The 13303-nt window shown below is 36.6% G+C and overlaps 1 protein-coding gene across 1 annotated transcript in view; it reads right to left on the bottom strand.

Moving 5' to 3' along the window:
• The window catches only part of kank3 (KN motif and ankyrin repeat domains 3), a 41370-nt gene that overhangs the window by 14069 nt on the left and 13998 nt on the right, over window positions 1-13303 (bottom strand). The window contains exons 2-4 of the mRNA XM_015380336.1: window positions 3981-4055; window positions 3389-3477; window positions 135-1913 (exon numbers count right to left, since the gene is read on the bottom strand). Coding sequence (XP_015235822.1) covers window positions 135-1913; window positions 3389-3425 — 1816 coding nt within the window. The 5' untranslated portion in view covers window positions 3426-3477; window positions 3981-4055. The remainder of the gene's footprint in view (window positions 1-134; window positions 1914-3388; window positions 3478-3980; window positions 4056-13303) is intronic.

Genomic DNA, 13303 nt, shown 5'->3' with positions numbered 1-13303 from the left:
ATGGATGGATGGATGGATGGATGGATGGATGGATGGATGGATGGATGGATGGATGGATGGATGGATGGATGGATGGATGGATGGAATTTTTATTGGTGGACCCTTCTTATCATAGATAAACCCAAAGAGCTCACCTGTTTTTGAGTCACTGGCTCTGGGGTCGTCTTCTTGCTCCCCTGTTTGTTTCTCTTCTATACCAACAACTGCTTCATCTGGCGACACCTTGTATTCAGCAATGGTCAGCTGTCTCTTCTTTAGCACTGTAACTTTCTGCTTCTCTGGATTTTCCTCACTCAAGATCTCCCACTGACACTCAACGCTGACCCTCTCGACGGATTCTGGCTCTGGTGTTGTTACTACAGCATCGGTTTGTGTTCCCTGCTCTGTCTGATCTGTGCCCAAGTCTTGGCCAACAGAAACGTGTTTTACCTCAGGCTGGCACATAGTGGCAGTATGCTTTAACACAGAAGGGGAAGTTTCTACCTGGGCATTTCTCATGTCTGGTTTTGCTAGCACTCCCTTCTCAGCTGTGACTTTAGAGGTTCTTTCATCAATCTGCGTTCTGAGATGATCAATGTCTTTGTCCGCTACAGTAAGGCGATTCTCTAAAGCTACTATAGACTCCTGCTGGAACTTAATGGTGTCCTGTAAGGTGTCTATCTCCCTCTGTGTCTCTGTAGTCAGCCCAAGCAACGACTCCATGACCCAAACTTCAGCCTCCTTGGTCATTGCTCCGACCTGTGTTGCCTGCTCATGAACCACAGTAGCGTCTGTTTCTGTTCTTTTATCACATACGTTCACCTCTGTGCACACAGACGCATCTCTTACACCTTCCCTGTAATAGAAAACTACAGAGGTTATTGGCACATTATCCCCAACAGCAACAGATTTCTTATCTTTTTCTGCAGAATGTGGTAAAACTTTAGTCAATGGTGGGGGAGACTTGAGCTCTTTTCCTTCAAATTTCTCAGTCAGTCTTTTTAATTCGCCTGATTTTACTAGACCTTTATGTCCAGTAGTGGTTGGTGAAGTCACTCGGCTGTGGTCAGACTTAGGGGTCTCGGTGGTTTGTGTAGAAGACTCTTTAGACTGTTGCCTCTGCTGGGAAAGCTCCAAGGCTACTTTCTTCTCCTCTAAGGCTAACAAAAGCATGTCTTTTTCTGCACGAAGCTTGGCCAGCTCTTTCTCAAGAGCAGGAACACCCTTCACCCTTTCCTCCATCTCTTTCAGCTGCTTCAAGGCAGTGGCCATCTGCTCTCTAACTGTCTGCAGCTGGCTGGGAGGGATTGGGGTCACTGTGGTGCCAGCAGCTGGAGTGCTGCGCCCAGAGGTCTGAGGACTGGGTTTAATCCAGCTGCTCTGCAGAGGCTGAATAGATAGGGAGGATGTGAGCTGTTTGGGAGGATCTGCGAGCTGGAGGCGTCCACCATTCTGGTGTTGGTGGGTTTGCTCCTGCTGAAGCCGTAGACTGGTTTCCAGTAGAGTCCGCTCAACTCTTGGGTTTCGCTGCGGTGGAGGGGGTGGCACTTTGGCCCCAGCAGAAAGGGGAGGCACAATGAGAGGATTCACGGGGGAAATGGAGAACACCTCGCAGGGTGCTGAGCCGAGGCGGTTACGCGGCGGCGGGGGAGGGGGTACTCTGCCATCTTCACTGACTGGCGAGGCGAGAGATTCTGTGGATGTCCAGCCACTGGTGCGTCCCCCAGCACTTGAACTCCTCTGGGAAAGCTTGAGCCCCCGTCCAGGACGCCGGGAGCTGAGGGGAGCCCGGCGGAGATTGTGGCCACTTTCTATTTCTTCAACATATTTAAGGAAGTCCAGGTCAAGCTGGAATCCATAGGGAGTCTGGACGGAGTAAGAGCCCGACTGGTCAGCCTCTTCCTTACTTGAATAGATGAATGCAGAGCCTAAATCTGAAAAGAAAGGGACATTCACAGGACACCTTCTTATCACTATTCATTATTTAACAAAATTGGTTTGACTAATGTGCAATGTTTTATTTATTTACCACTGATTCAGTGAAACTGTCATATTATATTAAGCTTGAATTGAGGTCATACTTGACCAAGTCAGAACACTCAGTGCTCTTGCTAATTGAATTAGCTTTTAATCAATCAATTTTAAATGAATTATTATCAAGCTTGAAATTTTAAACCAGCAACATTGTGGTGCTAAATAGTAATCAGTACCGGCAGATTTAATTTTAACCAATGATCTATAAAAGGTTTTTTATCTTTACCACAGTGGTGCAACTACAAAGAAAAATTAAATAATGTAAAGACAGATTGACTGAGGTGTTAACGTGTTACAGCTACACTTTTGAAGCTCTGAATGCATCGGAAAGGCTGCGAACATCCTGGTATCAGCTGTTTTCCCACATTTCCCACATCCCTCATCAAAGCAAGCTCAAGTCTCATGAATGTTGGAAACAAAGTAAAAAAGTTTTATAAAGGTAGATTTATAGTGTGATTTTATTTTGATTCCTTACTAGCTTCCTGGTAACATATTTATAGTGTTTTTTTATTTGAGTTGGAAAGAATAACATGTAAAAGAATTAAATGCTCAAGTTAGAAAGATTAATCAAAATACTTTTTATTTTATAATCAGTTAGCAGCTCTTGAGAGCATTAGAAATAACTGAAAATAACAGCTATATCGTTCTGTTAAAAGCAATCAACTGCTGGGGAAAAGACAATTTTAAGTAATTTTGCAATGATTAGGAAAAGCAAGGGAAATGCTTAGAGAAGATAAACTGGTCTGAAGAGGTCAAGACGTAACTTTTTTAACAGTTCTGGACATCACTACGAAAACAACTTGCTGTATCTGAAGATTTTAAATGGGATCATAGTGTGGGCTCGTTTACTGTAAAGCTTGTTAGGGCTGGTATAAGTATTTTAAATGAAGTAATGGTGGCTGGAGAGATGTTCCAGGACTTTCCTGATGGGAGTTACAAAATTAATAAGCTCTAAAATGTTCAAAATCCCTTGACTGGTATCCAGCTAAAAATATAGGAAAAATAGGGAGTTCAGTGAGAATAGAAAGGACTCCCAGAGCCTTTATGATTCAAAACAATTGGTTTGGAAGAACAAGTAACACTAACTAAGCAATGTCTCTGAGATGTTTTTTTCAAAACATTAAGTTTTCATGACCAAAAGTTTTTTTTTTATATATAAAAAAAAACAACTGTAAATATGTTTGTTTTTACATGTGTCATTTAAGCTATTTACTCAAGACTTCATGTCACCAATTTGATTAATTACTTTGAATATGTGGATTAATATGGTTTCTATTTCATCCAAATGAAACCATTAGAGATATTATGAATCAGAAAATGTTTTATACCGGTATTTATTTTAGCAAGAAAATGTTAAAAGCAGAACTGTTCTTACCAGGCACTTTTGGATTAACCTGCACTGATTGGGTCATTTTTCAAGACTGAACCCCTTCAGTGCCAAAACTCTCCAATCAATGGACCAGGCTGAAGAAAGACAAGAGAGATTAATTATTTCTACAATAATGCACCTATGTTGGTTAAAACATCAGTTGTAAAAGAAATGATTATTGACAGGTATTATAATCTAAAATCCTAGTGCAGATATTTTCCTCACTTTAGAGGTTTTAATTATTTGATTTGTAAGAAATAAACAACAGATCAAGTATTTACAAATAGCATTAAACCTCTTATTTCTAAAGACACACCTAAGATAAATACTACTGCGTCATTTTTCTTTTCATATTTTAATAATAACAACATATTATTTCTGATCTAAGTAGAATAAGCTGAAAACAAACCGTCCGCTTCTTCCACTCCCTTAAAAGCCTAGGTTATTAAATGTATTAATGCACTTTTATTCTGCAGGACAAGTCAGCACATAAACAGTTTCTAGCAAGTAATGACACATCCTTGCTACCACTATGCTGACCAGAAGAAAAGGTGACTTATAAGTAACAGATCAAACAGAGCATTGATGGGATGTTTACCTCCTTTTGCTACTTAATGAGAGATTGAAGAAGCTGGAGCTCAGGGAGGTTTCCTCCTTCCTGATTCACTCAGCCCTGCGAAACAAAGACAGAACTGTTCAAACGCTGCTATCAAAAAATACAAGGAAGAAAGACCTTTGGAGATATTTCCACTCCGAAAAATGGCAGATCAGAACACGAGATTAAATATATAATCATCGGAACAGTTACAAAACAAGTTCTAAAAAAAACTAATGTAAAAAAAAAATGCTTGGAAGGTTTCCTATTTTGTTTTTTTTAAGCTTTTGTATATATAAACCAAGACTCCAATGAATGTCTCAACACAGCAATGCCTTGTAGGAAACAGGAGCTAAACCTCAGATACAGGCAGTCAGTTATTTAGTTTCAAACAAACACACACGTGTTTCCCTGCAGCACATTCCTAACACATGCTGTTGAAACACGCCAGTCGGCCTTGTAGTTCACTAACCACTGATAACCTGTAAACACATCTATCATTTGTTAGCTCAGACACACTTCTTGCTGTCAAAGAAAATCCCACTATCACTCACTCAGACAGGAAACCTTTTACCTGAATCCTCAGTATGAGTGCCTGGGGAACTGTTGTGTACTTAGGTAATACAATGTTTTCAGACAAGTAAAAGGTTATATATGTATATATATAAATCTGTGCTGTGTTTTAAATGACTTTAAGCTTCCATTAAAGGTCCAAGTTCAGTAAACTTAATTCCATGGAAACTGGATCAGTCGAGTGGGTTTCTGTTCACTTTTGGTGGAGAATTTTTATAACAGATTTCCAGATCTCTAGAGTTCTGAGTCACTTTTAGTTTCCTTTATATTATGAACAAAACAATAAACCTATGTAATGGCAGTAATTTCTAAAGAGGTCAGGCTTTAAATATGGAATCGAAAACCCAAGAATTAAAGGGATGAATGTAAATGGTGCACGAAAAAAAGACATCAAAGAGAAATCAAGGAACCCTGCTCCACGTTATCTCACCAGCAACCAAAGATGCCTGTTCAGCAATAGGTTTATTTCCTTCAGATTGGTCATGTACTTCTTCTAGAATCCTACTTTCCTCCAACCTGTCCACCATTTTTGCCCAGAGCAATGTAATCTCAGAAAATGAAAATACTTATTTTCTTTTTCATTAATGTCCAGACCTAAATCAAATCATTTTTCATTCTTTTCCAGACTGCATCAGAAGCCAAAATTAGATAAAAATTACAACTTAGATCATAAAAAAGTTGATTTAATGTTCAGTCTGAAACAGCAGGTCAGGATACATATAGATATGATGTTGAAGTGGTTTACAGTTTACCGCATTTAGATTAATGTACTTGAAAAAATTGAAAATCCATCTCAATTAAGATTTTTATAAGTTTAGTTCTCTATAAATCTAAATGAAGTCACGGTAACAAAAGTTAAGCAAGCCCACACAGTTTCTAGCAGCTGTTTGATGCTTAATTGTTACATGAGTAAATGCTGCTTTTTGTATGACTAATTTGTTTCATAACTTTAAATGGTGATAGAAGTTTCTTAAAAGGGATTTAGTTTTAAAGCAGATTTACTTTGAATATTCAAACTTAAAACCCTTTCTTTGGTCAAACATAGAAAAGCAGTATCATCCTGTGGGGATGTTTTCCACAAACAGAGATGAAAAGATTGATAAGGTGGAATCAAAATAAAGGTTTTTTTTTTTTTTTTTGTAAAGCCAGACAACAACAAGAAGTCTGAAAAGTTATGTGTACAGAACAAAATACACACAGATGTGTGCCCAAAGCAGATGTTGGGTGTAGAGATTCTTCAATGTGAGGAGGATTATAAAAGCTTTTGTAGCAAAATTAGATTTTTTGGTTTTACGCACAACACTTAGATCTTCCTCCGCTCTCCAAGTCCTTCATCATTTCTCCACCTTTTCTTTTTCCCACATCAGCAACCTTTAATCTGATTTTATTTCCCTCTCTTTGTCTCAGCCCTATTCCTCTCACATGACTCCCTTTACTTCTCACCCAGAACTTCCCTCAAAACACCCCCTCTCTCTCTCAAACACACACACATCTGTCTCAGCTCTCGAGTGTTGTTGTTTTTCTCTCTGATTTGATGACACCAAATTACAGACTGCATGAAGGAGCAGCATTCCTTTAGTTTACACCCCCTCCGGTCCTGACCAGCTGAGTGCCACGCTGTCGAGTCGCTCACACCAAGAGAAGTGCCAACATATGAGCGGTTCACATAATGACACTCAGACAAACCAGAAACAATCACAGAAAGGGTCATAAACAGCCTGACTACCAATATATACCTCTGAAATTAAAAGTCACTGAACAGATGTTGGCAAAAGGCAAAGCTCTTCTGTAACCCACATTTCACCCATTTTGGCTTTGAGGAATTGGTCTCAATACAAGGCACTGAGATATATAGTTCGCCAAACTATACAACTTAGTTGGTTTTGCACATTTCAACCAAACAATTATACTCTGCATATTTACATTTACAGCTTTGGTAAAGGTCCTGAATATAGTCCTGTGTTAGCAGATTAAAAACATAATGCGGGTGCAGAACTGCCTCTAATTAACTTACAGGAAACAATTAACCTTTAAAATTTTGGTTGGACTCTTTAAAATATGCAGATTTTGCTCTAAATCAAAAGGTAAAGGTATCCCAAAGAATTTTGTTAACTTTTAGGACACAGTCATTCGGCTCAGAATACAGGATAATTGGAGTTGTTTTTTTTCTAAAATCAAGGAGATCAATGAATTGAAGAATGGAATGTTGAAATACATGTGAGACAGACAAAACTTTTGTCAAGATGGGTTTGCCTTGTGATATTAAGGTTATTAAGGAGATATAGGCTTACTGTTCATGCCAGTGAGACAAAACTCAACTATGTTGGCTGACTTGTGACAAACGGCGGTTGAAAAAGTTCTCACCATCCTACAGTAGTGTGTCTCCATGCTGGTGATCAGCAACAGGAGTTTCTTTAAATCAGTAAAGTTTAACACAAACTGTACGCAGTTCATAAATCTTGATGATCAGAGTGTCTTAAACAATGAAACGCGGAGCATCTTAAAATTTGTTTTGGTTTTGACAATACAAATGCCACAAGCAGAAATGGAAAAACATCAGTTAGGTAACTAGTAACACCACATACTGGAACTCCAACGCATCTGTTTAAAGGTAAAGGGATTCATCAACAGCTGCTGATTTGTTTCTTAAGAGGATGTTCCTGTTTTAATAGGGAATTTTACTCTGCTCCATCTGTTAGTCTAATCCTGTAGGGAAAATATAAGGGCTTTTGCTGAGCCATCTGGTGCAGGACTCATTTTTATGCGATAGAAAAAAGTTTCAAACCAATAGTTTAAGATTTAATTTGGCAAAAATCAGGTGTTCATTTTTATGCTCCAATTTGCAAAGTAATTAAGCTGCCTAAAACATGTACACATCAGTATTTTTTCCAAACACAGACACGCTCATGGAAATATTATTTTACAGCTTACATTTTAAAGTCATATGGCCGTATTGGTAAAAAGAATTTAGACAGGATTTCAGGTCAAAACAGTGAAAACTTTAGAACAGAACCTAGAATATATATCATGACTGGACCAGTACAGAAGGCTTTTAGTTGATGCCTAAATGGTTCATAAGAGGGTGTGCATTCAAGAGCATTACAACCAGCACACCATTATGAAAAACAATGCTGGTTCTAAATTCAAGGTTCTGTGAAACTGGCTACGGCAAGAGTGTATGTTTGACTTGTAATGGCCAACCCAAGTGGAGGCTGCCTTTTGCAGCTGTATTCCAGAAACATTTTGTGAATATGCCATGAAGACTCAAACATTTCACTGATCTATTTGCTTTATTACAAAAATCCAACCTGAACATTTCATGGCTGATCCTGACATTCAAAATAAACAAGTAAAAAATAAAAATGTATTAATTAAAAAACTGTTATTTTAGTTTCATGGCACCTTAAACTAAAGTGAAAAACGATGACATGGCCAGTAACTATCCCTCTATAAACATTTCATTTAAATGGTTGTTAAATATATTGTGCCTTTGCTCATGGCATGCATCTCTAGATCTAAGCACAAGGGGTTGAGTTTCAGCCATTAAAATGTGCATTATAACTTGGAGACGTCATTTGGATTTCTTTATTTATTGGTATGCAACAAATTGGTGCAAAATACAAAACACTAACTTTTGGCAAAAAAATAAAATAAAATAAAATACTGAATTGGATTAAATAATATATTTTATTATTATTATTTTAGATTTTGGAAGGCTAGAAAGTATTTAGTCTAAATTGGCTTTAATTTGTATTCAAGCAGGTGTGAATCATCCCACTAACCATAAATGAAGTTTTGGTTTTCTTTCCATTTTTAAGGTTATGTGCATTTCCCTTGTTCATGGTAGATTTGCCTTTAAATTTTACATTTTGGCTCACAAATCTTTTTTGGTACGGCAATAAGAACTTGATGTGGCCTTTTGTCTTTCAGCCACTTTTTAACCAGTTTGGTGATATGCTTTGACTCATTGTGTATTTGAAAGAGCCGCTTTTCTGTAGTGTTTAAGTCACAGTCAGATAAAATGTTATACTGCACTGAAATTTTAGATTAGTATTTGTTTTTTCATGATACCACTTCTTTTGTAAAGTACACCGGTTCCTCCTGTTGGATGGCAAAATTATCTTTTTTTTTTTCTTGTATTTCTGAAAGTAAAAAAATTAATAAACAATGTCAGTTAAACTGACATTAACGTCAGTGTAGTTCTGTTTCTCTGACTGTGACTGGCGGGATGTGTTCTCTCCATCGTCTGACATGGGAGCTGGCTCGGCGCTCATCTGCCTGGCTGTGTTTCCTGGACGGTTGCCTTTTGTATATCCGCTTCTGTCTGCTTGAATCCCAGTCAGCCTTGGCAGATGGCCGCTCACACTGAGCCTGGTTCTAGTGGAGGTTTCTTCCTGTTAAAAGGAAGTTTTTCCTCTCCCTTGTCGCTAAAAGCAGGCCTGGTGTAAGGGATTGCTTTCTAGTCAATGAGTCAATGCAATCAACTGGTTTTCCTTAGATACAAAACTTTGAATAAATTTGACTGTATGATCTGGTTTAATTGTAAAGTACCTTGAGATGACATGTGTTGTGAATTGGTGCTATAGAAATAAACTTAATTGAATTCAAATTGAATTATTTAAAACATCACATAAAATTATATTACATTTGATTTGAGACAAATTTATTTTTGATTATTTTTTAAGCTTTATTAACTGCATATTTTTTCCTACATACTGAAAAAAGACATGATTATGTATTTAATATGTATTTAGCATTGGTATATATTGTTTTTATGAAGGAATGATTTTCTAAACAGGCTTCTTTTTATTATATATTTTTTAGATGTCCTATGAATTAACTTGCAATAAAACTACTTTTTTTGTTGTTGTAATCCATAAAGTGGAATACTGACGTGAACTGCTCACATTATCACTGGATCTGGGTATAAGTGTCTAAGATCGACCTGAATTTATAACTGGTCCTATTTCCATTTAACCTGAGATACAGGACTTCTTTAAAAAAAAAACATGTCCTCTTGCCACACCCGCAAAAACAAGACAAGTACAGAACATTAGTGTTCATGCATTTCTTTTTCCCCTGCAGCCTCATAGGGAACATGTGACGCCAAGTGCACAAGTTTCCCCTCATCCCAGCACAGACTCACAAGCGTGCCATTAATGGAGAGGAAGACACTGGTTTGTCCTGTGTTTAGTTGGAGGCATGAAAGAGGAAATGTTGTGCTGGTGTAAGAACTGGGGCCATGTTTCCCAAACACCACCCTTTCCCAGAGAAAGGAAGGCCAGAGAGAGAGAGAGAGAGGGATACCCGATCTGACTGATGCATAACACCAACATCCTCTCTCTGACAGAAACTTTCATATTCTGACTGTTTGACATATGGAAAAAACAACCATTCAGACACATCAGCATGAAGCCATTCGCAGAATGTCTTTGAAAGGATGAAAACGCTCCCAGCGCTTTTTGCATACCCTTCTGTCAGTCATTTGTGTTATTAACAACGGAAAAGTTTAACTGTTTCAAGTTTCCTATATCCTTTCTTTCAGTTATTCCCACTTTCCTCCAAATGTTTTGCAGAAATCTTTTATGAATAAAGTACAGTTAAGCCTAAAATTACAACTGTTTTAAATTTTTACTCCTGGCAGTTTTCATTTTAAAGTTTGCATTAAATTTTACCAACATGTTTCTTCTGGTTGGAAGTAACTAGTACTCATGTTTTGAAGCAGTCCAGCCTTGGGTCTGACAGTTTCTGTTGAAGTTCAAGATATGAGTTGAAGCATGAAAAACTCTGGAGAGCATAACAAGATGGTTTCATTGCACTAATTCAAAATGTTATTTTTTTCTATCTATTATTTAGAGGAGTGTAAATAATTTTACATGATATTTCAGTATGTAAACTTTAACTTCCAAATTGGCACTCTTTTAAAACTGTTATTTCTAAGTGATGACTCTCTCAATTCCCATCAGATATAACATAAAATAATATCAAATCTTTCAAGGGTATGGATCATTTTCTTCATGGACAATGGATAATTTCAGAACATTTATTTGCCTTTCCCAGTTTTATATATATATATATATATATATATATATATATATATATATATATATATATATATATATATATATATATATAAAAAGCCACTAACAGTTAATATTAAAAGTCAGACCATGTATAACCCTGATAAATTGTGAACAACCTTGCAGAGGGTTTCTTCTACAATTCTTTAAAGAAAAACTACATTAAAAAGGCTCTGACAGCCAAGGTCCAAAAGAGCTTGCTCANAATTTGACTGTATGATCTGGTTTAATTGTAAAGTACCTTGAGATGACATGTGTTGTGAATTGGTGCTATAGAAATAAACTTAATTGAATTCAAATTGAATTATTTAAAACATCACATAAAATTATATTACATTTGATTTGAGACAAATTTATTTTTGATTATTTTTTAAGCTTTATTAACTGCATATTTTTTCCTACATACTGAAAAAAGACATGATTATGTATTTAATATGTATTTAGCATTGGTATATATTGTTTTTATGAAGGAATGATTTTCTAAACAGGCTTCTTTTTATTATATATTTTTTAGATGTCCTATGAATTAACTTGCAATAAAACTACTTTTTTTGTTGTTGTAATCCATAAAGTGGAATACTGACGTGAACTGCTCACATTATCACTGGATCTGGGTATAAGTGTCTAAGATCGACCTGAATTTATAACTGGTCCTATTTCCATTTAACCTGAGATACAGGACTTCTTTAAAAAAAAAACATGTCCTCTTGCCACACCCGCAAAAACAAGACAAGTACAGAACATTAGTGTTCATGCATTTCTTTTTCCCCTGCAGCCTCATAGGGAACATGTGACGCCAAGTGCACAAGTTTCCCCTCATCCCAGCACAGACTCACAAGCGTGCCATTAATGGAGAGGAAGACACTGGTTTGTCCTGTGTTTAGTTGGAGGCATGAAAGAGGAAATGTTGTGCTGGTGTAAGAACTGGGGCCATGTTTCCCAAACACCACCCTTTCCCAGAGAAAGGAAGGCCAGAGAGAGAGAGAGAGAGAGAGAGGGATACCCGATCTGACTGATGCATAACACCAACATCCTCTCTCTGACAGAAACTTTCATATTCTGACTGTTTGACATATGGAAAAAACAACCATTCAGACACATCAGCATGAAGCCATTCGCAGAATGTCTTTGAAAGGATGAAAACGCTCCCAGCGCTTTTTGCATACCCTTCTGTCAGTCATTTGTGTTATTAACAACGGAAAAGTTTAACTGTTTCAAGTTTCCTATATCCTTTCTTTCAGTTATTCCCACTTTCCTCCAAATGTTTTGCAGAAATCTTTTATGAATAAAGTACAGTTAAGCCTAAAATTACAACTGTTTTAAATTTTTACTCCTGGCAGTTTTCATTTTAAAGTTTGCATTAAATTTTACCAACATGTTTCTTCTGGTTGGACGTAACTAGTACTCATGTTTTGAAGCAGTCCAGCCTTGGGTCTGACAGTTTCTGTTGAAGTTCAAAATATGAGTTGAAGCATGAAAAACTCTGGAGAGCATAACAAGATGGTTTCATTGCACTAATTCAAAATGTTATTTTTTTCTATCTATTATTTAGAGGAGTGTAAATAATTTTACATGATATTTCAGTATGTAAACTTTAACTTCCAAATTGGCACTCTTTTAAAACTGTTATTTCTAAGTGATGAGTCTCTCAATTCCCATCAGATATAACATAAAATAATATCAAATCTTTCAAGGGTATGGATCATTTTCTTCATGGACAATGGATAATTTCAGAACATTTATTTGCCTTTCCCAGTTTTATATATATATATATATATATATATATATATATATATATATATATATATATATATATATATATATATATATAAAAAGCCACTAACAGTTAATATTAAAAGTCAGACCATGTATAACCCTGATAAATTGTGAACAACCTTGCAGAGGGTTTCTTCTACAATTCTTTAAAGAAAAACTACATTAAAAAGGCTCTGACAGCCAAGGTCCAAAAGAGCTTGCTCAAAATAGTAAAAACTCCACACCTGCTGTATAGACTTTGTGACTTATTCAACCCGGTTTAAGAAAGCATAAATGCTTCATTTCAGCGGCGGCATAATCCATCAGTGATACTATAGAAAAACACAACTTTTAAAGGAGTGCATTTATATGGCAGGGTAATAAAATAACCAGTAGCAACATCATTGGCCCCCCTAACATACCTCACTACAGAAATGTGGTGCTTTTCCATATTTATTCATCTTTCCACATTATATCACAACTTCCTGGAGTGTTTGTGTATAAAAAAATATCCTATCTTATCACAGCCCACAGCTCAGTTTAAAATCCCAAATGCATTAAGGAAACTCCATATGTGTAAATTTATGTTGGTGGTCTGCCAAACAATCAGTTAGTATGTAGACTGCATTTGAAGTTTGTTATGGAAGCCTGGTAACCAATCATTGTAGACTAGTTTTCATGTCCCAGACATCTGGATTTAAAACAAAAAAAGGCTTCAGTTACATGTAATGTTTAGGTTTGGTAGAGGATCCATGAGGCTGTGGGTCAGGTTTATCTTTCAAAGGTCCTGGGAGTTCATGACATGATGACATGAAAAAAAAAGCTTTTTTAAATATCACCTGACGATCCCTGTCTATAATAATAAAGATGGATGGTCTTCAAGTTATTTTTCTTCATTCCAGGGCTGAAGAAAACCAG

This window comes from Cyprinodon variegatus, unplaced genomic scaffold (genome assembly GCF_000732505.1).
Source record: "Cyprinodon variegatus isolate N-32 unplaced genomic scaffold, C_variegatus-1.0 Scaffold211, whole genome shotgun sequence".
NCBI classification, from domain to species: domain Eukaryota; kingdom Metazoa; phylum Chordata; class Actinopteri; order Cyprinodontiformes; family Cyprinodontidae; genus Cyprinodon; species Cyprinodon variegatus.
This window is presented reverse-complemented; position numbering and strand designations above follow the sequence as displayed.